Consider the following 23,961-nt stretch of genomic DNA (forward strand, 5'->3'; position numbering starts at 1 on the left):
TCTCTCTCTGAAGTAAAAACATATTTTAAAATGTCTGTCCTATTTCTTCATGTGAATAATGTTCAAAAACCCAGGCTCCATTAGCTAGTTTTTAATATTCACTACATTTAACTATTAGCCTTACTATATAGAAGATACTCAATAAATACTTGGTCACTCACTTAACTCACATTTGTAATATTGCACTTTCCCTTAAGAAGTGATTAAAATTCACATCCTTTCAAGAAATGTTTTCTAAGTTAAATAATGTAATTTGTACATTTAAAAGACATTTGCAAGGTATGTCTCATGTACACAATCATTTATATTTTATAGGTAATATAAATTGTTGAATCCAATGCTTTAATAAATTCATTTTGCAAGGCAATATTTAAATCAGTCTCAATTTTTACAATTCTGCTAACTACTTATTTGCTTAAAGACTAGATTTGTTCTAAAAAATACTACTACATAGGTTTTGTTTTAAAACATTTGTTACCTTTTGTTTTTTATAACTGGAAACTGTAGTATAGTTCTCTTGTTCCTGAGAATCTTGACATTTGTCTACAGTGATAGGTCGTTTTTTAGAAGAATTTGAAACATTTTTCATTAGGCACTCTGAAATTGAGGGTACCTTTTTACAAGTACTGGATTTATCGATATCCTTCCTAGGTTTTACATGAACATTCATTTTTTCTCCTCTCTCCAGTTGAAAAGTCTTCTCTCTATTATGCAGCATTTGGCACAGGATAAAGGAAATGGTTAATTCAGCATTCTTAGCACACATTATCTTCATATGTTCAATAGTTTTCATGACTTTCACAATATGGGCCATTTTCCCTAAATCTTTCTGAGGGGCAGCCAATATATTTTTGAGCAGCGTAGAAAACTGACTGTAGTTGTATTCTAACTCTGTCACAGTGGTTCCATAATTTACGCATGCTACACATGGCACAAAGTCAATATACGTGGAAACGGAATACTCAGACTTCTGTAGAAGTTTTTTAACTTGTGAAAGTTCTTGAAGTTCTCTTGAGAACAAATGAAGAGCGTATGAGCGATTAACAGCAGTTTCATCATGTTTGTCGATAACATCCAGATCTTCCTTAAGTTCAGAAATAGCAGTCTCTATCACTTTCCAAAGGCAATCTGTTGAGTTATCTTTAAGAAATGAAAAAGAAGCCATTTTTTCTTGGCAGTGAACCAGATCAGGAAGAAGTGACAAGTCAAACCAAAGCATACCTCGAAACCGTTGTTTATCTAGTTTCTTTGCCATTGAGTTTTTAAGGAAGTGAACTGTTTCTGAGAGCATGGCTATTTCAATATAGGTTTCAGTGGCTGCAGGTTTTAAAATTATAGCCTCATTGCTGTGGTTTTCGACCACATCCAAAACGTTTTCTTCTGTAATAAAAATATTTTCTCTGTTATCGTCTTGCAGTATCTGAAAATACTTTTTTAAAGTTTCTAAGTGATTGGTACATCTCAAAGTGAGTTCCTGTAATTTTTTAAAGTCTGCAAATTCAGCTTGATCTAATATTTCATTAATACAACAGATATCTGGATGTGAAAGCAAAGTACTGTTAAACTTAGAGTTTTCTATGCTAATTGTTTCTTTGTTTATTAGGTCATCTGACTTTCTGGAAGCCACCATAGTATTCTCCTCAAGCCCAATATTGGAAACTTGTTCACTGCTTAATTCTTTAGACAATGTATCATATATCTTTTGCAATTTAGAAAAAGAAGATTGATTCATCTTGAGTAGTGTTTCTTTATTTTTCTGTCCTGAGCATTTTTTGCTGATAGGTTGTCTCTTCTCTTTCCAAACAAGACTTTTCGCAGCATCGAAAAAGATATGTTCCAGACCATAAAGAGATATATGAATACCTATTGCCTCATTGCTCTTGATAAAATTAACTTTTGAGGAGATCATTTCAATGATAATCCACAAATGGTCTCGTTTTCCTAGATGAGAATCAACTTTAGGGGAGTCCCCATACATACTGACCAGCTCTAAAGTACTTTTTCTTAAGGTTTCAAGGTCTCCTAAACTATCTCCGAAGTTAACTCCACAGGTAAATGGAACAGAAAGAGAAAAGTCAAAGCAATCAGAACAATGCCTCAAGATTGCTTCACACTCATTAATCTGTCGTTTGCATTTTAAGAATGCGTAGTATGAATTTCCCTTTTTGGTGTCTTCTAATAAGTTAGCTAATTGGTCGTGATAGTTCTGCAACTCACAGTACGCGTTATATTTTAGCCTTCCTTGAAAAGCAGGGTAGAAACTGGATTGTTGTTGAAATCCTCGTGGCCTGCCAAGCAGCTCACTGTACAATGTCTCATCATACCAAAGCAAGCTTCGGAATGTCGGTTCACCTCCTAAGAGCCTTTTTTTGTTTTCAATGAATTGAATAGTTTCCATCATCATTTGGAGTTCTACCAAGGAGTCAACAGCACATGGTTTTAACTTCTGTTTGCAATTATTCCACAGGTTTTTTTCTACCAACAATTCTCTTGAAATCAAGACTTGCTCAAGTGAACATTCTTGCTTTCTTTCAAAAGCTTCAACAAACAAGGGGAGAATACTTTGACAAATCTTAGTTTCTTCCTGTAGACTCTGCAAAGATGATGCTTCATCTGCCCTCCTTAAAATTTGAGCTAGCCTCGCTGGAAGATCTGAATGATTAGCTGAGCCATGTTTTTCTTCTAATTTATTTATGTATGAGGTAGGCTTCTTCTGAGGAGTGGTGACTTTGGAAGTTTCAGAGTGAGCATGTAAAATAGGCATGTGATTCATTCCTAAAATGTCTGGTTGTGCGGTAGAATCAAACTGAGAGTCATTAACTTTAACCCCCTCTTTTTCTCTTTTGTTAAGCTGATTAGAGACTGTGGTATTCAAAGGAATTGCCTCACTAGTATTTTTAATGCTTAGACGAAGATCGATTAAGTTATTTTTAATTGTTTTCTCACTTAAATAGGGGGATTCTTCTAAAATCGTAGTCTTGTACTCATTCCTAACAGTTGATCCTTCATTCATACTTTTTGCGTGAACTGAATCTTGTGCTTTTTTGGTTTGTTTAGCTTTCGACATTTTTCTGTCTGGAATGTCTTTCTTTGAAATACCTATTTTGGAAGAACCTTTTATATAATCTTTTAAGAGCAGAGAACTATCACTAGAAAAAGGTTTTTTCATTATATTTGCCCCATAACTTTTACTTTCTTCAGTTACTGGTATGAGATCCAACTCAGAATTCTCAGTAATGTTGGTTTCATTCACATCCATAGGGATACAATTACTTAGAAAGCATTGTTCTGTCTTTAGAAGCTCCTTTCCACCACATTCTTGCTGACAGTGTGGTACATCGGTGGATCTTGCAAAAGAATCAATAGCTAAAGTCCTTTGTTTATCCAAATAAGGTTGTGAAGATTCCTCCTCATTATGTGCGACTGGAACACTTGATAGCAATTGAGAAATGCTGTTACACTTTTTGCTTATTGTCAGACTTTGATTTAATGGATCCATAAGGACATTTCCTGTAATAGTATCTGGTTTGGAGCTTTCAGTAGGAGATGCCCGTTTTTCTAGAAAATTTACTGCCAGGTTTCTTTTATAACCAGATAAAATAAGGTTATCTGGTTTGTAGTTATCAACATTCAAAAAGTGCTTCACATTTGATTCTAAGACTGAAATAACTATGCCAGTTTTCACCTTTGTGTGAGCGATACAAGTTGCATCATAATTTTTGTCTGAGCGAAAACGTACGTTGTTTTCTTTTATGCAACTTAAAGATACTGAATTAGTTTTATTTATTATTTCATTAGCCTCAGCACTTCCTTTTATTGCATCTTTAGTATTATGTGCTAAATGCTTCTCAGGCTTTTCATATTTATTAATGTTAGATAAAGATGTTATGCCAGCCTGGTTTTCTTTTTTAGTGAGTTTTTCATCTGGGCAGTCTGAGGATAACAGACACCCCATTTTCCCAGAAAAGGATTGAAGTTCTGATGATCTTGGATCTCTCATACAGGTATTGTCATAAGCTGACTGACTTGTATTTTGGGATGTGGAGCACAGAGTTAACTGTGATTCAGGATATTCTTGATCACAAAATTCTCTCACGTGAATAGTGGTGTGGCTTCTGGAGACACGGTTGGCCACATTTTTCTTAGAAAAACACTTTGTGATTCTCTCTCCACTTGTTCCATAAGACTGGTATTTTGATACAGGAGTTAATGACTTATCAACTTCAAATCCCAAAGCTCTTTTCTCTCCTGATTTGTCATATTTCTTTTTTGAGAAAAAATGCTTAGTGGAATAATATCTTCTTTCAGCAAAAGGACTATAACCTTGAAGGTCACAAATTTCCCAAAAATTATTGCATATTATTGAATATGATTTGGGTAATGGGCCCTTTCTTGAAGTTTCTCCCACTTTAGCTATAAGCTCCAAAGACGTGTTAACTCTTCTATGAGCTTTTTTTAAGTAAAGAAGAGCTCTGTCAAGTTTTTTTGAAAGGCATTTGCTTTTGCATAAAGATACTTCACTATTTAGAATATCCAGGACACTCCTAATGTGTTTTTCTGACTGTGAAAAGGTTTTGATTCGTCCTCTGGATAAGGAAGAAAAACATTCAGATGGGTTTTGATTAGTTAGCTTCCTTTTCTTCTCACAAATTTCATGATACTGTACATTCTGGTCCTTAAAAGGTATATGTGGCTTTCGTTTGCTAATTCTTGATTCTGTGTCCTTTTTACTTATAGTATCATTACAATCAGTTTTTGACTTTGTAAGGAAACATCTGCTTTCTTTATTTATTGTTGTGACATCTGAAAGTTCAGTAAGCAAAGATCCACTGTTTTGTTTTTCTGACGCATGATTCATGAGTTTATTATGACTCAAGTCAAAAGAAAGTGAGATTTCAGATTTACTCACTTGTCCTGATTCTTGCCTTTTATTACCAAATTTATCTTGACATGGGTAATCGGAATTTTCACCAGAACACTGGGAATAAACTTCAAATCCTGGAACTTTCCCCTTTTCCTCACATATTTCTGATTTCGTGGCTTCAGTTATATATTTGCAAAAGGTATCTTTCAATGCAAGGGACTCAACAGTGGAACTGAATCTTGGCATAAGTGTATTAGTAAATGTAACTTGTAGATCTGGAAGTAAAATTGGGAAGAAGAGCTCTGCTTCATTTTCTTGTGTAGAGGAAGAATCAGAGTGATGCTGGTCACTATGCTCCCTTCTTGTGGTGCTTTTCAAAACTTCATTCTCCCCATTATTGCTTCCTAGTAGCCCTTCCCAATCGATACGACACTTCAGAGTCTCATATGAGGTCCCCAATTCATCATACAGTATGCTTCCACGGCTATGAATATCTTGTTGAGATAGAAAAGCATCATCACACTGTTCTGATTCTACTTCAGTTTCACTTTCCAGTTCGAAATTTTGAAGAACGAGGTTGTCACTTATTGATTGATGGAATGAGTTGTGTAATTTGTCTTTATCCAGACCCATTTCACAACCAGAAACCCTATGCTTAACTAATAATCCCAAATCTGGACTCTCAGAACAAATTTTTTTAAACTTGTGTCTTTGGTGGTCTTCATGACTTGTGTCTAATGTGGGCACCATTGCATTATCTGTCTGTATTGCAGCATTTGAGGCTTCTTGCATTGAAGAATCTGAGATTTTGGGGTATATGGAAGTGAAACGTTCCACACTCCTTATGGTATTTTGCGTATCTTTTTGTTTTATGGCAGTGATAGTATCTTCAGTTTCCAATAATGTAGTTTCTGTTGATACATATTTCCCCCCCCAAGTCAAATACAATGTAGAAAATTCTTCAGAACTCAGAATTTCTACATTATTGTAATTTTTATTCTTCCGCTTTTTATCTACATTAATAAAATTTTTGTTTGTATGAAAACCCAGCTTCTCATCTCCACATATATTTTCTGTGTTGTTTTCTGTAGATGAAGCAACGTCTTCCTTGTTAGCCTCAGTTTGGCTTTCTTTATCATGATCTCTTTGTTCTTCGAAATCAACATTCAGGTGTATATCATTATTCAACTGCGCATTACAGAATAGAGTATTGTCTTGACCTTTATCGCCAATTTGAGAAGTTTCTTTACAGTTTCTTTGAATGTTTTCTAATGACACTGGATCACTTTCATTTTTCCTATGGACACATGTATGTTCTCTAGTTACGCTGCAATGTGAATTGTCATGAACTATTTTAATGTCATGAGATGAAATAACTGTATCTATTGGCAGTTCTTTGGCCTGAGGAATGTCTTTTGCTTCCTGGAAAGCATCAGTTACAATGCTAATACAGTTTTGATTTGTCTTTTTCAATTTCAGTTCCATTAGTTTTTGAGAAATGGCAAAACCGGTATGAATGTTATCTTCATTCTCCAAACTGTGTTGAGAATGCTTTTGTGAAAGGCTTTCCACTCTTGGAGTAAGAGCATTTTGTGCTTCCAATGCTAGGTAGCCTAGCTCATACTTATTCTTTGTGCTGGGTATAGAAGACTTCGATATTTCTAACTCTTGAGTGATTAACATTTGATCACATTTTTTCCCAAAACAATCAAGATTTTCATCCTCTTTGCATTCTTTGTGCAAAAAAATGCAATTATCTACTGGACTGGTTTTTGTTTTATTAGTACAATAATTATCAATCTCTTTCCACAAATTTTGCTCTTCTGTATTTTTGGAATTGTCTTCATGGCCAGTGAAATTTCTCACCTTTCCAATGTTTTGTATATACTCATGTATGCTTTCTTTCCTTTGGAATGGAAAATCTGCAGACGTTGTGTGACCAGTCTGACATAGAGTTTTTAAATTAGAAGACTGTGATTCCTGAGAAAGGTTTCTGTTATACCCTTTCATACAAGTATTCATTGATTCATAAGAGTTATGTGCCTCACTATTTTGTTCAAATAAAAGTGGGATGTTACTTCTCTGTTGGGATCTCTGGGCTTTTTCCTCACTGTGTTTTTGGTTCTCAACTTCTGAAACTACATTTGACAAACACGTTGGGAAGGAAAAATTCTCTTGGTCCTGAAATTGTCCTGCCATGGTAATTTTATTGGGAGTTGTATAATCACAGTTCTTAGAGCCCATGTTATGAGCCTGAGATTGTGAATCATCAAAAGAAAGTTTGGAGCAAGGAGCACCCAAACAATTAGTAAGAACAGCATCATCACCAGGCATGACTTCAGATGAGGAGGCAGAATTAGTTGGTATAGATAGGTTTATTTCTGAATTAACTAAATCTGAACTCTTCTTAAATGGCAATGTCTCCTTTAAACCTGTACTATTATGTTTTTCCATGTTTCCTTCTCTCCTTGTAAGTCTTGGGTCTTTGATGATTTTTGAAGTAATAACTGTGCTTGAGCCAATATTGTTATGAAGGGGAAAAGCAGCAGGAAGACCACTTAAAATATTTTTAAGATGTGTCAAATTTAACAAGAGGTCATCATTAACACTTTCTCTGGTATCACTGGGAATAAATGAAAGACCTGAATCATATGCATGTACTTCAGAAGTGTCTTTACATTCTGTTAAATTGTGCTTCATCTGTCCATTGTATGTTTCAAGGACAGAAATGTTTCCATCTTGTACATTTTCATAGGAACTAGAATTATTTGCGTTGGGAGAGTTTATCTCTGAATTTAGTGCATTGCACGAACAGTTTTCCTGAACAAATGTATCCACAGGTTTCCTGAAATGCTCATAGATGACAGTAGCATCTTTTCCTTTTCCAATTCTTTTGGCCACAGTACAGTTATTCAGAGAGCATGCTCTTTCTGTGAAAATAAAAATGAAATAAGCAAAAATAGGAAGAAAAAGTATTTCTACAGTAAACTCTATTAAATAGAAGTAAATTTATATAAAATAAAAAAGATCCCAAATAGCCGTAGCAATTTTAAGAAGAACAAAGTTGGAGGGATCACAATACCAGATATCAAGTTATACTACAAAGCCACTGTACTCAGAATAGCTTGGTACTAGCACACGAGCAGGCATATAGACCAAGGAAACAGAACAGAGAACCCAGAAATGGACCCAATTAATATTTGACAAAGGAGGCAAGAACATACAATGGAGTTAAGATAGTCTCTTCAATAAATGGTGTTGAGAAAATTGGACAGCTATGTGCAAAAAAATGAAACTAGACTACCAACTTACACCATACACAAAAAGAAACTCAAATGGATAAAAGGCTTAAGTGTAAGATGTGAAACCATAAAAATCTTAGAAGAAACCATAGGCAGCAAAATTTCAGACATCTCTTGTAGCAAAATGTTTACCGATACATCTCCTAGGACAATGGAAACTAATTAGAAAATAAACAAATGGGACTACATCAAAATAAAAAGCTTCTGCACAGCAAAAGAAACCATCAACAAAATAACAAGAGAGCCCACTGCATGGGAGAATATATTTGCCAATGATACATCCGATAAGGGGTTAATATCCAAAATTAAAAGATAGGCAAAAGACATAAATAGACACTTCTCCAAAGTAGACATACAGAAGGCCAAAAGACATATGAAAAATGCTCAAAGTCACTAACCGTCTGACATATGCAAATCAAAATGACAATGAGTTACTACCTCACACCTGTCAGAATGGCTATCATCAACAAATCAACAAATGACAAGTGTTGGTGAGGATATGGAGAAAAGGTAACCCTTATACACTGCTGGTGGGAATGCAGATGGGTACAGTCTCTGTGGAAAACAGTATGGAGTTTCCTCAAAAAATTAAAAATGGAACTCCCATTTGACCCAGTGGTTCCACTTCTAGGAATGTGTCCCAAGAATTCAGAAACACTCATCAGAAAGAATATAGCACCTCTATGTTCAGAGCAGCACAATTTACAATAGCTAAGATTTGTAAACAGCCTAAGTGCTCATCAGCAGATGAATGGATTAAAAAGCTGTGGTACATCTGTACAATGGAATACTATGCGTCTGTGAAAAAGAAAGAATTCTTACCATTTGCAACAGCATGGTTGGACCTAGAGAGTATGCTAAGCAAAATAAGCCCATCAGAGAAAGATAAGTATCACATGATCTTACTCATATGTGGAATCTAATGAACAACATAAACTGATGAACAAAAACAGACCCAGAGATATAGAAACATTGAACAGACTATCAAACTTCAGAGGGAAGGCAGGGGAGTGTGAAGGGGGAGAATAGATCAAGCAATGAACTCATATGCATATATGTTTAACCCATAGTCACAAATAGGGTGATGAAGGAGGTGGAGGGAGCAATGGGGGAAAAAGGGACATATTAATACTTTAAACAATAAAGATTTATTAAAATAAAGAAATAATATATGCACCCCTATGTTCAAAGCAGCACAATTTACAATAGCTAAGATTTGGAAACAGCCTAAGTGCCCATCAGCAGATGAATGGATTAAATAACTGTAGTACATCTACACAAGGGAATACTATGCAGCTGGAAAAAAGAATTCTTACTATTTGCAACAGCATGGATGGACTTGGAGAGCATTATGCTAAGTGAAATAAGCCAATCAGAGAAAGGTAAGTATCACATGATCTCACTCATATGTGGAATCTAATGAGCATCATAAACTGATAAAAATAGATCTAGAGACACAGAAGCATCAAACAGACTGTCAAACTCAGAGGGAAGGCAGGGGAGGGTGGGTGGGTGGAAGAAATCAACCAATTAACTTGTATGCATATATGCATAACCCATGGACACAGATAATAGGGTAGTGACGGCCTGGGTTGGGGGACGGGGGCAGGCTGGGAGAGGTCAATGGGGGAAAAAAGGGGACATATGTAATACTTTCAACAAAGATTAAAAATAAATAAATAAACTAAAATAAAAGAGAAATTGGAAAGCTATGACTTTGATTTAACTGAAAGTCAGCAAAATATCTATACAATAAAAGCCTAAGCGACCATTATGGCAGAATGACCGGAACAGCCAGTTGCTATGATGTACACTGACCATCAGGGGCAGATGCTCAATGCAGGAGCTTACCCCTCGTGGTCAGTGTGCTCCCACAGGGGGAGCAGCTGCTGAGCCAGAAGCTGGGCTCACGGCTGGCAAGTGCAGCGGCGGTGGCGGGAGCCTCTCCTGCCTTCGCGGCAGTGCTAAGGAGCAGCTATTCGAGTGGTAAGGAATGAGCAGGCAGGTGGTCAGGTGCGAGGGATCCTGGACTGTGAGAGGGTGCAGGCTGGGCAGAGGGAACTCCCCCACCCGCAGTGCACGAATTTTGTGCACCGGGCCTCTAGTCAAAGGTAATCTGCCTGGGTTTTCTGTTAAAGGGCTGGGAATGTTAGAATAGGTACTGAAATAAAGATATAATAGTAAAAAAAAAAACCCCCAAAACAACTTTAATTGAAAGTTCTTTAAATAACCTACTGATGGTTAAACTATGTTCTCAGAAGAAAAAGCAGGGACACAGAACCTGGAAAACACGGTTAGGAGAAACCAAGATGGCGGCATAGGTAAACACCGGAAATTGCTGCCTCGCACAACCACTTCAAAAATACAGCTAAAAGACAAAACGGACATCATCCAGAACTACAGGAAGGCTGGCTGAGTGGAAATTCTACAACTAGAAGGAAAGAGAAAAGCACTGAGACTCAGAGGAGGTGCAGAAGTAAAGTGCAGAGGTACGGAGGCGCACGCCAAAAGGGCTGGCAACTGAGGATGTGACGCACATGGAAAGGGCTGGCAGCTGAGGACGCGGCGCACGTGGAAAGGGCTGGCAGCTGAGGACGCGGTTGTCTTTTTCAATCGGGAAGGAGTCTCAAGCTCCCGACTGCTCTGAACTCCAGTTCCGGGTAAGTCTCTGGGGACCCAGACTCATACGGGGAGAAACTGGACTATCTGGCATCGGGCAGAATTCGAGGGCGGCTTTCTCTCAGAGGTGCTTGCAGCGATTACCGGGACACTGAGACGAGGGGCCTCTTAGGGTAGGACTGGGGAGCAGCCATAGTTGCTTGCTCCGCCCTGTTGATCCCCTGAGACCCCGCCCCACCCAAGCTGTGCACAGAGGCTTTTGCATATGAAAGGCCTGGCCCTTTGCAACCTGAAAATTACCTAACAAACTGCAGCTGAATCAGAGAGAGCCAGAACTTCCAAAAGAAGGTCCAAGGCCCCACAGCAGCTTGCATTGCTTCACAGCTGGGCCTCATCTGGGCACCTCCAAACACCAAACAAAGAAGAGGAATCTCTCCATAGCTCCTGCTGGGTAGCCTCAGGCAGAGGCTAAATTAGCACCTCTTAGAGATCCAAGAGCCAGTGTACCCAGTGGTCAGAGTGGGACCATCCAGATTACAACTCCTCAGATCCATAAGGGACACACTCAGGGGGCAGACTCAGTGAGCACCAAAGCCCCACTGAAGCAAGTCTTGCCCCAGAAGGGTGTCTCCAGCTCAGAAGTTCTCCCACTGCAGACACACCTGATTCTCACAGCCAATTGGCCTGGAGGTCAATTCCTTCCAGTGATACCTACAACAATCAAGACTTAACTACAACAAGACTGTGCACAAAGCCCACAAAGGGGTGCACCAAGAGTGTCCACTCAGGTAATTGGGGAGGCTAAGCCACTGGGCCCTATAGGACACCTAACACAGAAAGCCACTCTATCAACACAGGGAAGCATAAGAAATGTGGAGACAAAGAAACAAGTCACAAATGACAGAAATGGAGGAAAGCAAACTACTGGATATAGAGTTCAAAACCACACTTTTAAGGTTTTTCAAGAATTTTCTAGAATCCGCTGATAAATTTAGTGTGACCCTCAAGACATCTAGTGAGACCGCCGATAAACTTAGTGAGACCCTCAAGAAATCTAGTGAGACCCTCGAGGTTATGAAAAAGGACCAACTAGAAATTAAGCATACACTGACTGAAATAAAGGATATTATGCAGAGTTCCAACAGCAGACTAGAGGATCGCAAGAATCAAGTCAAAGATTTGAAATATGAAGAAGCAAAAATCACCCAACCGGAAAAACAAAAAGAAAAAAGAATCCAAAAATATGAAGATAGTGTAAGGAGCCTCTGGGACAACTTCAAGCGTACCAACATCCGAATTATGGGGGTGCCAGGAAAAGAGAGAGAGCAAGATATTGAAAACCTATTTGAAGAAGTAATGACAGAAAACTTCCCTTACCTGGTGAAAGAAATAGACCTACAAGTCCAGGAAGCGCAGAGAGCCCCAAACAAAAGGAATCCAAAGAGGACCACACCAAGACACATCATAATTAAAATGCCAAGAGCAAAAGACAAAGAGAGAATCTTAAAAGCAGCAAGAGAAAGAAACTCAGTTACCTAGAAGGGAATACCCATACGACTGTCAGCTGATTTCTCAACAGAAACTTTGCAGGCCAGAAGGGAGTGGCAAGAAATATTCAAAGTGATGAATACCAAGAACCTACAACCAAGACTACTTTATCCAGCAAAGCTATCATTCAGAAGTGAAGGTCAGATAAAGAGCTTCACAGATAATAAAAAGCTAAAGGAGTTCATCACCACCAAACCAGTATTATATGAAATGCTGAAAGGTATCCTTTAAGAAGAGGAAGAAGAAGAAAAAGGTAAAGATACAAATTATGAACAACAAATACACATCTATCAACAAGTGAATCTAAAAATCAAGTGAATAAATAATCTGATGAACAGAATAAACTGGTGAATATAATAGAATCAGGGGCATAAAAACGGAGTGGACTGACTATTCTAGGGGGGGAAAGGAAGTGGGAAGAGACTGGACAAAAATTGTACACCTATGGATGAGGACAGTGGGGTGGCGTGGGAACTGGGTGGAGGGGAACTATGGGGGGGAAAAAGAGGAACAACTGTAATGATCTGAACAATAAAGATTTAATTAAAAAAAAAGAAAAAAGAAAAAAGAGGGCGAGAAGAGGATGAGTAAAAAGTTAATAAAGTATAAAAGATGGAGCATGAAACTGTCCTTAAGACCTTACTAAAGAAAGTAGTTGCCATAAAAAAATTAGATTTTGCCAAAACCGGTTTGGCTCAGTGGATAGAGCGTCAGCCTGCGGACTGAAAGGTCCCGGGTTCGATTCAGGTCAGGGGCATGTACCTGGGTTGCGGGCACCTCCCCAGTGGGAGATGTGCAGGAGGCAGCTGGTCGATGTTTCTCTCTCATCGATGTTTCTAACTCTCTATCTCTCTCTCTTCCTCTCTGTAAAAAATCAATAAAATATATTTTTAAAAAAATTAGATTCTGTCAAATACTAAGAAATAGAAAAATTAAATAGGAATAAAAACATGTTGCTCATAGACCAGGTATTCTCATATTAATTTCCTATATTCAGAGATTTAATAGTATCTACATATTAATAGACAACATTGTCTCCCTCTACTGTTACCCTGTTTTATTATCCTCTACCACTGGAGAACAAAAAACAGAAAGGGAAGGGGAATGAGGTGGAGAAATAAGGAATAAGAGACCAAAAAGGTTCCACAGCCCTGGTTGGGTTGCTCAGTTGGTTGGAGCGTTGTCCAGTACACAAAAAGATTCTGGGTTCAATTCCCGGTCAGGTCACATACCTAGGTTTCAGGTTCGATCCCTGGTCAAAGTGCATACAGGAAGCAACCAATCGATGATATTCTCTCTCTCTCTCTCTCTCTCTCTCTCTCTCTCTCTCTCTCTCTATCAGTGGGAACAAATCCTCAGCTGAAGACTTTAAAAAAAAAAAGTTCCACAAAATCTTTCTCAGGAGCCAAAAGCAAACTTCTACCCCCTGTTGCATAGTGAAATAAGTATTCTTGCAAACAATATACATAAACAAAACCTAGAGAATAAAACCAAATTTTTTTAATAATTTATAAAAATATATTCCTAAAATTTCATAAAGAACTTCATGCAATCTTATAATAACAAAAGAACTTAAAAAGTACATATTTAGCAAGTAAAAGGTTCAGAGAGCATTCAAAGCTAAGTAATACCATAAAATATCTTAAGACAAATTAATGATGGAAATTGCTTCTGAGATTTATGACATATATAAAGTTATAATCATATCACTGGGAAGTACCATGAGGTTGTCTTTCACAGTATACTAAAGATTGGTTTGTTGAAAATTTCTAAATTCTATAGTCATTTGTGATTGTATTTTTTAAGTTCAGTAAGCTATAGTAGAAATACGACCACAAATAAAAATATAATTCTTTTTTAAAAAATTTTGTTTTATTGCTTAAAGAAATATAATTCTTAAGAGGGAACTATAGGAAGGGTAAAAAGGAAGGGTAAATTCCTATATACCTACATACAAGTATTTTAAAAGGCCAAAATGCACAATAAACAAAATTCAGAAGAATAAACTGGTAAAAAGTGTATTCTGAATGAGAAAACTTAATACATAATTGTAAATATGTTAGAATACATGAAGTATATGGAAATCTTCAAAAGATTAACAAAAAAACACAATAGAAAAGTGGGTAAAGTACATAACCCCCCCTCAAAAAAATCATGGATTAAAGTTTCAACAAACATGAAAAGATGTCCAACCCCAATAAGCAAACAAGATTCCTATTTAAAAACTTTTTAGATTGGTAAAGATTTTGAATGATAATAAATAATCTGCATATGTAAGCACTCTTTTATACTGTTTATAAACTGGTACTAATTTCTGGAAAAGTAAATCTACAGTATTTATCCAAATGTAATGTATAATCATCTATACCCAGCAAATACATTTTTACAATTAATTCTTCTGAAATACTTGTTCTAATACCCAAGATATAAATACAAGAATTTTTAGTATTGGCCAAATTTTGGCCTGTTTGGGCCTAATAAACTCTATTGGCCTCACCCTGACAACTCTGAGAGCCCGCCCCACCACAAAAGCCTGCAGGGTCTCCCCTGGAAGGGTGGCAAGCTAGACATAGTACACCCGTTGACATTTTCTGAGTGGCCTCAGACCCAACACGGGCACTGAGTTTGAACCTGTATCAGTCTGGTGAACACCACTTGCTCCTACCTGGTGACTCACTGAGATCAACCTCATGCAACTTGAATTCCACCAGAGGCTATTTCAGTGACTGAGTTGGCGAACAGCGGCGGATCTTGGAGTGCCTTGTGACATTTGCTGACCTGTCCCTGGGCCCTGGTGTTGGTAAAAGCTTACCTTAGTGTACAGTTTGGTCCTTCCCATGTATGCAACAGGCGCAGCAGAGGTAGCCACAAACTGTGGATTGCTTTGTAACTCCAAACAGGTTGCCCAGGTCCAGCCATAGGAAGCATCTGACATTGGCCTGCTTTAGAGTCACTCCCAAGAGGCCCAGAACCAACACACCCAAGTGGCCAGTTTCAGACAACATCAGATCAAATTACCTTCGCCAGTGGCATATCCAAAGGAAGATCCTGGCAGACACCAGACCCTGCTGAAGCAAATTCTGCTTCTTGTGGTCAGCACCTGCACAGCAGCTCATACACTGTAGTTGGGGTCGATCCTCATAGTCAGCCTGAGGGTCTACTCTATGCATGAATAAGCCAATAGCAGTCAAGACTCAATTACAACAGAAGCCCACATAACCCAAACAAGGGATTTCCCGGAGCACCAAGAACAAGGGATCAAGGAGACTGTGCCACTGTGTCCCACAAGACACATACTACATAAGGCCACCCTACCAAAACTGGGAGGCATAGCAGGTCTACCTAATACATACACACAAACAAAAGAGGCAGCTAAATGGGGAGACAAAGAAACAGGCCCTAAATAAAAGAACGGGAGATATCTCCCGAAAAAGAGCTAAATGAAATGGAGGCAAGCAATTAACAAGGTATATAGTTCAAAAATATTGTTATAAGGATGCACAATGAAACATTTCAACAAAGGTATGAACATAGATTGCTGGGTGGAAAAGATGAAGGGATTAAGCAAATATGAAACAAACCACCAACTCATAGACACAGACAACAGTACGGTTACCAGAGGGGGAGAGGGGTAGAGAGGGGTAGAAGATGGTAAAAGGGGGAGAGATGATGATGGAAAGGGACTTGAATGTGGTGAACACAATATACAGATGATATATTATAGAATTATATACCTGAAACCTATACAATTTTATTAACCAATGTCACTACAATAAATTCAATAAAAATTAAAAAGTAAAAAGAATGAACCCAGTAGGAAAAAATTGTTTAGTAAAATAATCCAAGATGGCTGAAACCTATCAACCAGAGTAATTAAATCATATGGCACATCAATAACTATAACAGTAAAAGTACCATGTGCATATGCTATAACAAATGCCCTAGAAAAAGAATCGTCATGCAGCTATTACAAAAATTAAGATAGATTACTACAAAAAGAAAAGCAACTGAATAGAAGATATTCACTAATAATACATCTGATAAAGGGTTAATATCCAAAATTTATCAAGAACTCATAAAACTCAATACCAATAAAATAAATAATCCAATTGAAAAATGAGCAGAGAACCTGAATAGACATTTCTCCAAAGAGGACATATAGATGGCCAACAGATGTATGAAAGGATGTTCAATGTCACTAATCATCAGAGAAATGCAAATTAAAAGCACAATAAGATATCACCCCATACTTATCAGAAAGGCTATCATCAATAAATCCATAAGTAAGTATTAGTGAGAATATGGAGAAAATGGAACTCTCATGTACTGTTGGTGGGAATAAAGATTTTTGCAGTCACTATGGAAAACAGTATGAAGGGTCCTCAAAAAATTAAAAATGAATCTGCTTTATGACCCAGTAATTCCACTTCTGGGAATTTATCTCAAGAACTTAAAACACTAATTCAAAAGAATATATGCACCCCTATGTTAATTGCAGTGTTATTTACAATAGCCAGGATATGGAAGCAATCCAAGTGCCCATCAATAGATATGTGGATAAAAAAGCTGTGGTACATATATAAAATGAAATATTGTCCCCTCCCAGGAGTTCAACCACTTGCTAGGCGCTGACCACCAGGGGGCAGCGCAGAACATGGCAGGTGTTGGTGGTGCTGACAGCCATGGGCAGTGGAGGCACTGCTGGCCCTGATGGGCCCTACAAGAGCAGGACCACTGTGGGATGGTGGAGCAGGTGAGCAGGCAGCACCAGGCCAAGGCAGGTGTGAGAGGGGTCCTGATTGCCCTGCTGATAGCCCTGTAGACAGTGACCAGCGGCGGCGGGGGGGGGGGGGGGGAAGGGGGGCGGTGCAGGGCTGCCACCCGGCTCCCAGGCACTGAGGGGGGGGGGCCTGGCCCTGATCTATCACCCTTCAGGCCCCCTTCAGGCCAGATGGTGGAGCAGGTGAGGGAGCAATGCCAGGGCCAAGGCAGGGTACCAGGCGGGGCTGTGGAGCTGTGAGGCTGGGGCACGAGCTGGGGCCCAATCTCCACAGGCCACCCTAGGGACCCCACCTGTGCATGAATTCATGTACCGGGCCTCTAGTTCAGGCATAAAAAAGAATGAACTTTTACCACTTGCAATAGCAGATGGGGCCAGCACTAAGAAGCAAAGCCGAGGGCCAGCAGCCATGGTGATGGGGACGTTGCCTTCCCCTGATCAGCCCAGTCGCCTCCTACAGAGGGAGACCAGTGGCACCAGCAGCGGGGTGATGAGGGCAGTGCCTTCCCCTGATCAGCCTGGTTGCCTCCTGCAGAGGGAGGCCAGACTGCAGCTTAGGCCCACTTCCCAAACGGGCCTAAGCCGTCAGTAGGACATCATCTGAGGGCTCCTGGACTGTGAGAGGGGGCAGGCTGGGCTGAGGGACTCCCCCCAGTGCACAAATTTTTGTGCACTGGGCCTCTAGTCTACACTAATAAAAGAGAAACATGGTAATTAGCGTACGACCACTACCCTTTTCATTGGCTAATCAGTGAGTATATGCAAATTAACTGTCAGCCAAGATGGCGGCCAGCAGCCAGGCAGCTGAAAGCGAACAGGGAGGCTTGCTTGCTTCAGTGACTGCGGACTCCAACGTTCCCCGCCTCACTTGCCGGCCTCTGAGCTACAACTCTAAGAAACTATGTACTATGTTGCAAATAAGAAGATAAACAAAACCCCAGAAACTGGCTTTAATTCAGCAGGGCTTTAGCAACATTGTATCGATGTTTTCAGCGGCCAGGCCTCAGAGCTAAAGCTGGCCCAGAATAAAAAAAAAAAAAAAAGAAAACAAGGAGCGGTTGGAAGCTTCAGTCACTCGCTTCCGGAAAACAGCCCTCAGCCCCTCACCCAGACTGGCCAGGCACCCCAGTGGGGACCCCCACCCTGATCCAGGACACCCTTCAGGGCAAACCAGCCAGCCCCTACCCATGCACCAGGCCTCTATTCTATAAAGTAAAAGGGTAATATGCCTCCCGGCACCGGGATCAGCGGAGCAGCGAGGCTCCCAGCACCGGGATCAGCGTGACAGGGGGCAGCGCCCAAACCCCCTGATCGCCCGGCTCTGTGCCTGATAGGGGGGAGCTCCCCAATCCCATGATCGCCCTGTGGCTCTGTGTGTGAAAGGGGGCGGGGCCAAAACCTCCCTATCTGCCCTGCTCTGTGCCTGATAGGGGGGAGCTCCCCAATCCCCTGATTGCCCTGCGGCTCTGTGTTTGACAGGGTGCAGCGCGCGGACCCCCTGATCAGCCCTGCTCTGTGTGTGACAGGGTGCGGCACCCCCCCCCCCCCCCACGGGCACTGCTCTGTGTGTGACAGGGTAGAGCCATAACCTCTCCATCGGCCCTGCCCCGAGTGTGACAGTGGCGGCGCCCCAACCCCCTGATCGGCCCTGCTCTGTGGGTGATAGAGGGTGGCTCCCCAACCCCCCTCCACGGGCCTTGCTCTGTGTGTCACAGGTTAGAGCCATAACCTCCCCATTGGCCCTGCCCTGAGTGTGACAGGGTGCAGCGCCCCAACCCCCTGATCCGCCCTGCTCTGTGTGTGACAGGGGGCGGTGCCCCAACTCCCCTATTGGCCCTACTCTGTGAGTGACAGCAGGGAGCTCCTCAACCCCCTGATCGGCCCTGCTCTGTGCGTGACAGGGTACAGAGCCCCAACACCCCTGATGGGCCCTGCTCTGTGAGTGACAGGGGGCAGCGCCCCAACCTCCTGATGGGCCCTGCTCTGTGCGTGACAGGGGGCAGCGCCCCAACCCCCTGATTGGCCCAGCTCTGTGCGTGACAGGGGGTGGTGCCGCAACCTTCCCATCGACCCTGCCTTGAGTGTGACAGGGGGCGGTGCCCCAACCCCCTAATTGGCCCTACCCTGAGGGTGACTGAGGGTGGCATCGCAACCTCCCGATCCACCCTGCTGTATGCATGACAGGGCGGCGCCCCAACTCCCCAATCGGCCCTGCTCTGAGCCTGACCAGGGGCTGCACCTAGGGATTGGGCCTGCCCTCTGCCACCCGGAAACAGGCCTAAGCCAGCAGGTCGTTATCTCCTGAGGGGTCCCAGACTGCGAGAGGGCACAGGCCGGGCTGAGGGACCCCCCCGAGTGCACAAATTTTTGTGCACCTGGCCTCTAGTCCTATATAATAAAAGCCTAATATGCAAATTGAACGAATGGTAGAATGACTGGTGGAAGGACTGGTCACTATGATGTGCACTGACCACGAGGGGGCAGACACTCAATGCAGGAGCTGCCCCCAGCCTGCAGGCCCCAGACCAGCCAAGATGGGTGCTAGCAGGGCCCCCCGATTGCCCTGCCAGTCACCCCACACATTGGCCGATTGCTGGCCAGGCCTAGGGACCTTACCCGTGCACAAATTTCGGGCCTCTAGTCTATCTATATATATAAAAGCCCAGTGACCAAACGGCAGAAGGACCAGAATGACCGGTTGATCAGTTGCTATGACACGCACTAACCACCAGGAGGCAGACATTCAATGCAGGAGCTTCCCCCACAGTGGGAGCAGCTGCTAGTAGGCCTAGGGTGAGGCCAAGTCTTTGCACATATCAAATACCTGAGATAATCCAGACTCTGGCCTGACCCCACCAGCTGATGCAGGCCCTCTAAGGTGTGTTCTAGAAAGAGCGCAGGGACCTGGCATAGGCGGATGGCAAGAGGGGACATGACTGTGGACCCCCCGGGGAGGCTGTCCTGTTGGTTGAGGATCCTGGAGCACGGCTGTCCTGAACATCCCCAATGGTGTCACCGTCCTGGCATCACACTTCAAGGACATTTACCGAGTGGCTTTAGGGTGCAAAGCTCTTCGCCAGGTTCCTCCAGGACATAGAACACACCTTTACCCAAGACATTACCCTGAAATAGCAGCTCAGACTAATTTCCTCATTCAGCAGCTGCTCAGAGGGCAGGTCCACAGCCACTAGGCTGACCAGGATGAGCAGTGCACCCACAGTGGGCTGATCCCCGCAGGCCACATCCCCACTAGTGCACGAATTTGTGCACCAAGCCTCTAGTTTTAAAATAATATTAATGTAAAGTGTAATTGAAAAGTAAAATAAAAAATATAAGATAGATTAATACAAACCAACATGGGAAAAGAAACCTAATCACAAGGTTCAATTTCTCAATAATGATCTCAATTTCTTAATGTATGCGAAATGTATATTAACATATACATAATGTTAGTAACTTACAAAGTGATTAATGCCAAGTATGGTTTTTCTAAGTCTTTATGCACATTCATTCATTTAATCTTCACAGCATTTCTATGTTAATGGTGAGGAAGTGAAATTTAAAGTGATTTGCCCAAGATCACAGTTTATAAGCAGTAGAACTTTAATTGCTAGTTGTTTAAACTTAATAAAGTCATTTAAATTGTATAATTTTTGGAATTCTCACTAACACATGAAAAATGAACAAACTCAACATCTTCAATAATATAAGAAACTGCAACAAAATGAAATTACAATCAATGAAGTAAACTACCAAATAGTTATTAGTACCATATATTCTGTGATGATGGAAATGTTCTTTATCAGTGCTATCCATTATTTTAGCCAATAAACACATGTGGTTACTGAACACTTGAAATATGTCTTGGTTATGCCTGGTGTAACTGAGAAATTAAAATCTTAATTAATTTTAACTAACTTCAATTTTAATAGCCACGTGTAACTAATGGCTACTGTACAGGATGGCAAAAGTCTAGAGTACTCCAGAGCAGTGGTCGCCAACTGGTGGTCTGCAGACCACTGGTGGTCCATGAGATCCAAAAGGTTGGCAACCACTGCTCTAGAGGGAGAGGAGTATGGTGATGACCAACACATACAGCCTTGAATTTGGGCTTAGTACAGGTATTCCTCAAAGTTTATCATCCTGACAGATATCTTCCTTTATTAAAGTAACTAGAGGCCCGATGCACGAAATTTGTGCAAGGGGCTTGGTCCTCACAGCCCCTCACAGCCTCGGCTGGCCCTCGCAGCCCTGGCTTCGTCTGGCAGGTCGTCCTGATGGTCGTTCTACTGTTTGGTCTAATTAGCATATTAGTTCTTTATGATATAGGATAAGCTGTAAGACTATGGATGGGCTGGAGTAGAGGTAGGGGAAAGATAATTATTGTCTCAATTTTAAGCCTTATAACTGAGGGACAATGTGAACAGAATGACTAGGCAGAAGATCACCTAGAAAACTGAGCAAACTATAAACCAAATAGACCTAACAGACATCTATAGGACACTATCCAACAGCAGCAAAATACCCATTCTTCTTAAGTGAACATTCTCCGAAATAGACCATCTGCTAGGGTACAAAACAAACCTCAGAAAAATGTAAAACAATACAATAATACAAACTGTATTATCCAACCACAATGGAATGAAATTAGAAATCAACAGAAAAAATTGGGAAATTTATGTATACACAGAAGTTAAACCACATACTTCTAAAAAGCATTTGGGTTAAATAAGAAATCAAAAGGGATGTTAGAAAATACTTTCAGATAAATGAAAATAAAGACACAACATACCGAAACATATGGAATGCAGCTAAAATAGTACTTATAGTAAATTTATAGCTATAAATACATATATTGTCAAAGAAGATTTCAAATCAATACCCTAACCTTCTACCTTAAGACACCAGAAAAAGAAGAGCAAACTAAACCTAAAGCAAATGGAAGAAAACAAATACAGATTAGAGAGGAAATCAGCAAAGGAAAAAAAAATCAGTGAAACCAAAAGTTGGTTCTTTGAAAAGATAAAAAAATTGACAAACCTTCAGCAACCAACAGATTCAAATTAGAATACAAATGAGAGGCTATTACTACTAACCATACAGAAATAAAAAGTACTATAAGAAATACTATGAACAACAGTATGCCAATAAATTAGACAAAAAAAGACATATTAGATTAAATAGACAAATTCCTACAAAGACAAAACCACCAAAACTGATAAAAGAAGAAACATAAAATCTGAATAGGCCTATAATAAGTGAAGACAATGAATTAGTAATAATAAAAACTATCCATAAGGAAAAGCCCATGCCCAGATGGCTTCACTAGTAAAGCCTAACAGATGTTTTAACAAGGGGTAATGTCAATTCTTCACAAACTCTTCACCAAAAAATGGAAGAGGAAGGAAAACTTTCTAAATCATTCTATGAGACCAATATTACTCTCATACCAAAACCAGACAAAGACATCGTAAGAAAACTATAGATCAATATTTCTTATGAATATGGACACAAAGGTCAACAAATGAACAGCAAATTGATTCCAGCAACATGTAAAATGCTATACCTAGAGTACTAAATGGATTTACCCCAGGAATGCAAGATCTGCTTAATATCTGAAAATCAGTTACTGTGATATACTACAGCAACAGGGTGAAGAATAAAAACATGATGATCTCAATAAGACCCAGCAAAAGCATCTGAAAAAATTCAACACCCTTTTATGATAAAGACACTTGACAACTAGGAATAAGAAGGGACCTTGCTCAACATGATAAAGGGCATCAAAAAAGCCTCATAGCTAACATCATACCAGTGGAAGATGGAAGCGTTACCTCCAAATTCTGGAACAAGAAAGGAACTTCTATTAAACATAACACTGGCAATCCATTAGGAAAGAAAAAGAAATAAAAGTCATCCAATTGGAAAGAAAGAAGTAAAACCATCTCTATTTGCTGATGGCCTGACCTTGTATAAATAAACCACTAAAAACTCCTAGAACTAATATTGAAATAAACAAGGTTGAAGGACACACAAAAATCAACAGTATTTCTATATACCTACAATGAACAATACAAAAATGAATCTAAGAAAATAATTCTATTTACAACAGGATAAAAAAGTATATAATACTTAGGAATAAATTCAGTAAGAGTGTAAAATTTAACCCTGAAAACTTAACTTCAGACCCATTAGAATGGCTGTAATTTTAAAAAAATGGCCCTAGTCAGTTTGGCTCAGTGGGTAAGTTACACCAGAGTCTGTCTGTAGACTGGAGGGTCCAGGGTTCAATTCTGGTCAAGGACACATGCCTGGGTTGTGGGCTCAATCCCCAATAGCGGGTGTGCAGGAGGCAGCCAATCAATGATTCTCTATCATCATTGTTGTTTCTCTCTCTCCCTTTCCTTTCCTCTCTGAAATCAATAAAAATATTTTTAAAAAGTCAGATAATAGCATGTTTTAACAAGGAAGTAGAAAAACCTTAACCCTCATACACTGCTGGTGTGAATGTAAATGGTGCAGCCAATTTGGAAAAGAGTATAGCAATTTCTCAAGTGGTTAACAGAGTACCATATGACCCAGCAATTACACTCCTTAGCTATTACCCAAAATAAATGAAAAAATTGGTCTACACCAAAACTTGTACAAGAACGTTCATAGCAGAATTATTCATAATTGCCAAAGAATGGAAACAACCCAAAAGTCTATCAGCTGATGAATGGATAAATGTAATGTAGTATATTTATACAATGGGACATTGTTGCATAAAAAGGAATGAAGTACTGATACATACTACAACATGCAAGAACTTGGAAAAACACTGGTAAGTGAAAATCACCAGTCACAAA

At 40.2% G+C, this 23,961-nt stretch overlaps 1 protein-coding gene across 1 annotated transcript in view; it reads right to left on the reverse strand.

Moving 5' to 3' along the window:
- The window catches only part of TEX15 (testis expressed 15, meiosis and synapsis associated), a 69,364-nt gene that overhangs the window by 6,486 nt on the left and 38,917 nt on the right, over positions 1–23,961 (reverse strand). Inside the window, exon 7 of the mRNA XM_023751820.1 lies at positions 479–7,794. Coding sequence (XP_023607588.1) covers positions 479–7,794 — 7,316 coding nt within the window. The remainder of the gene's footprint in view (positions 1–478; positions 7,795–23,961) is intronic.

The sequence above is a fragment of the Myotis lucifugus genome, unplaced genomic scaffold, assembly GCF_000147115.1.
Source record: "Myotis lucifugus unplaced genomic scaffold, Myoluc2.0 scaffold_26, whole genome shotgun sequence".
Lineage (NCBI taxonomy): Eukaryota > Metazoa > Chordata > Mammalia > Chiroptera > Vespertilionidae > Myotis > Myotis lucifugus.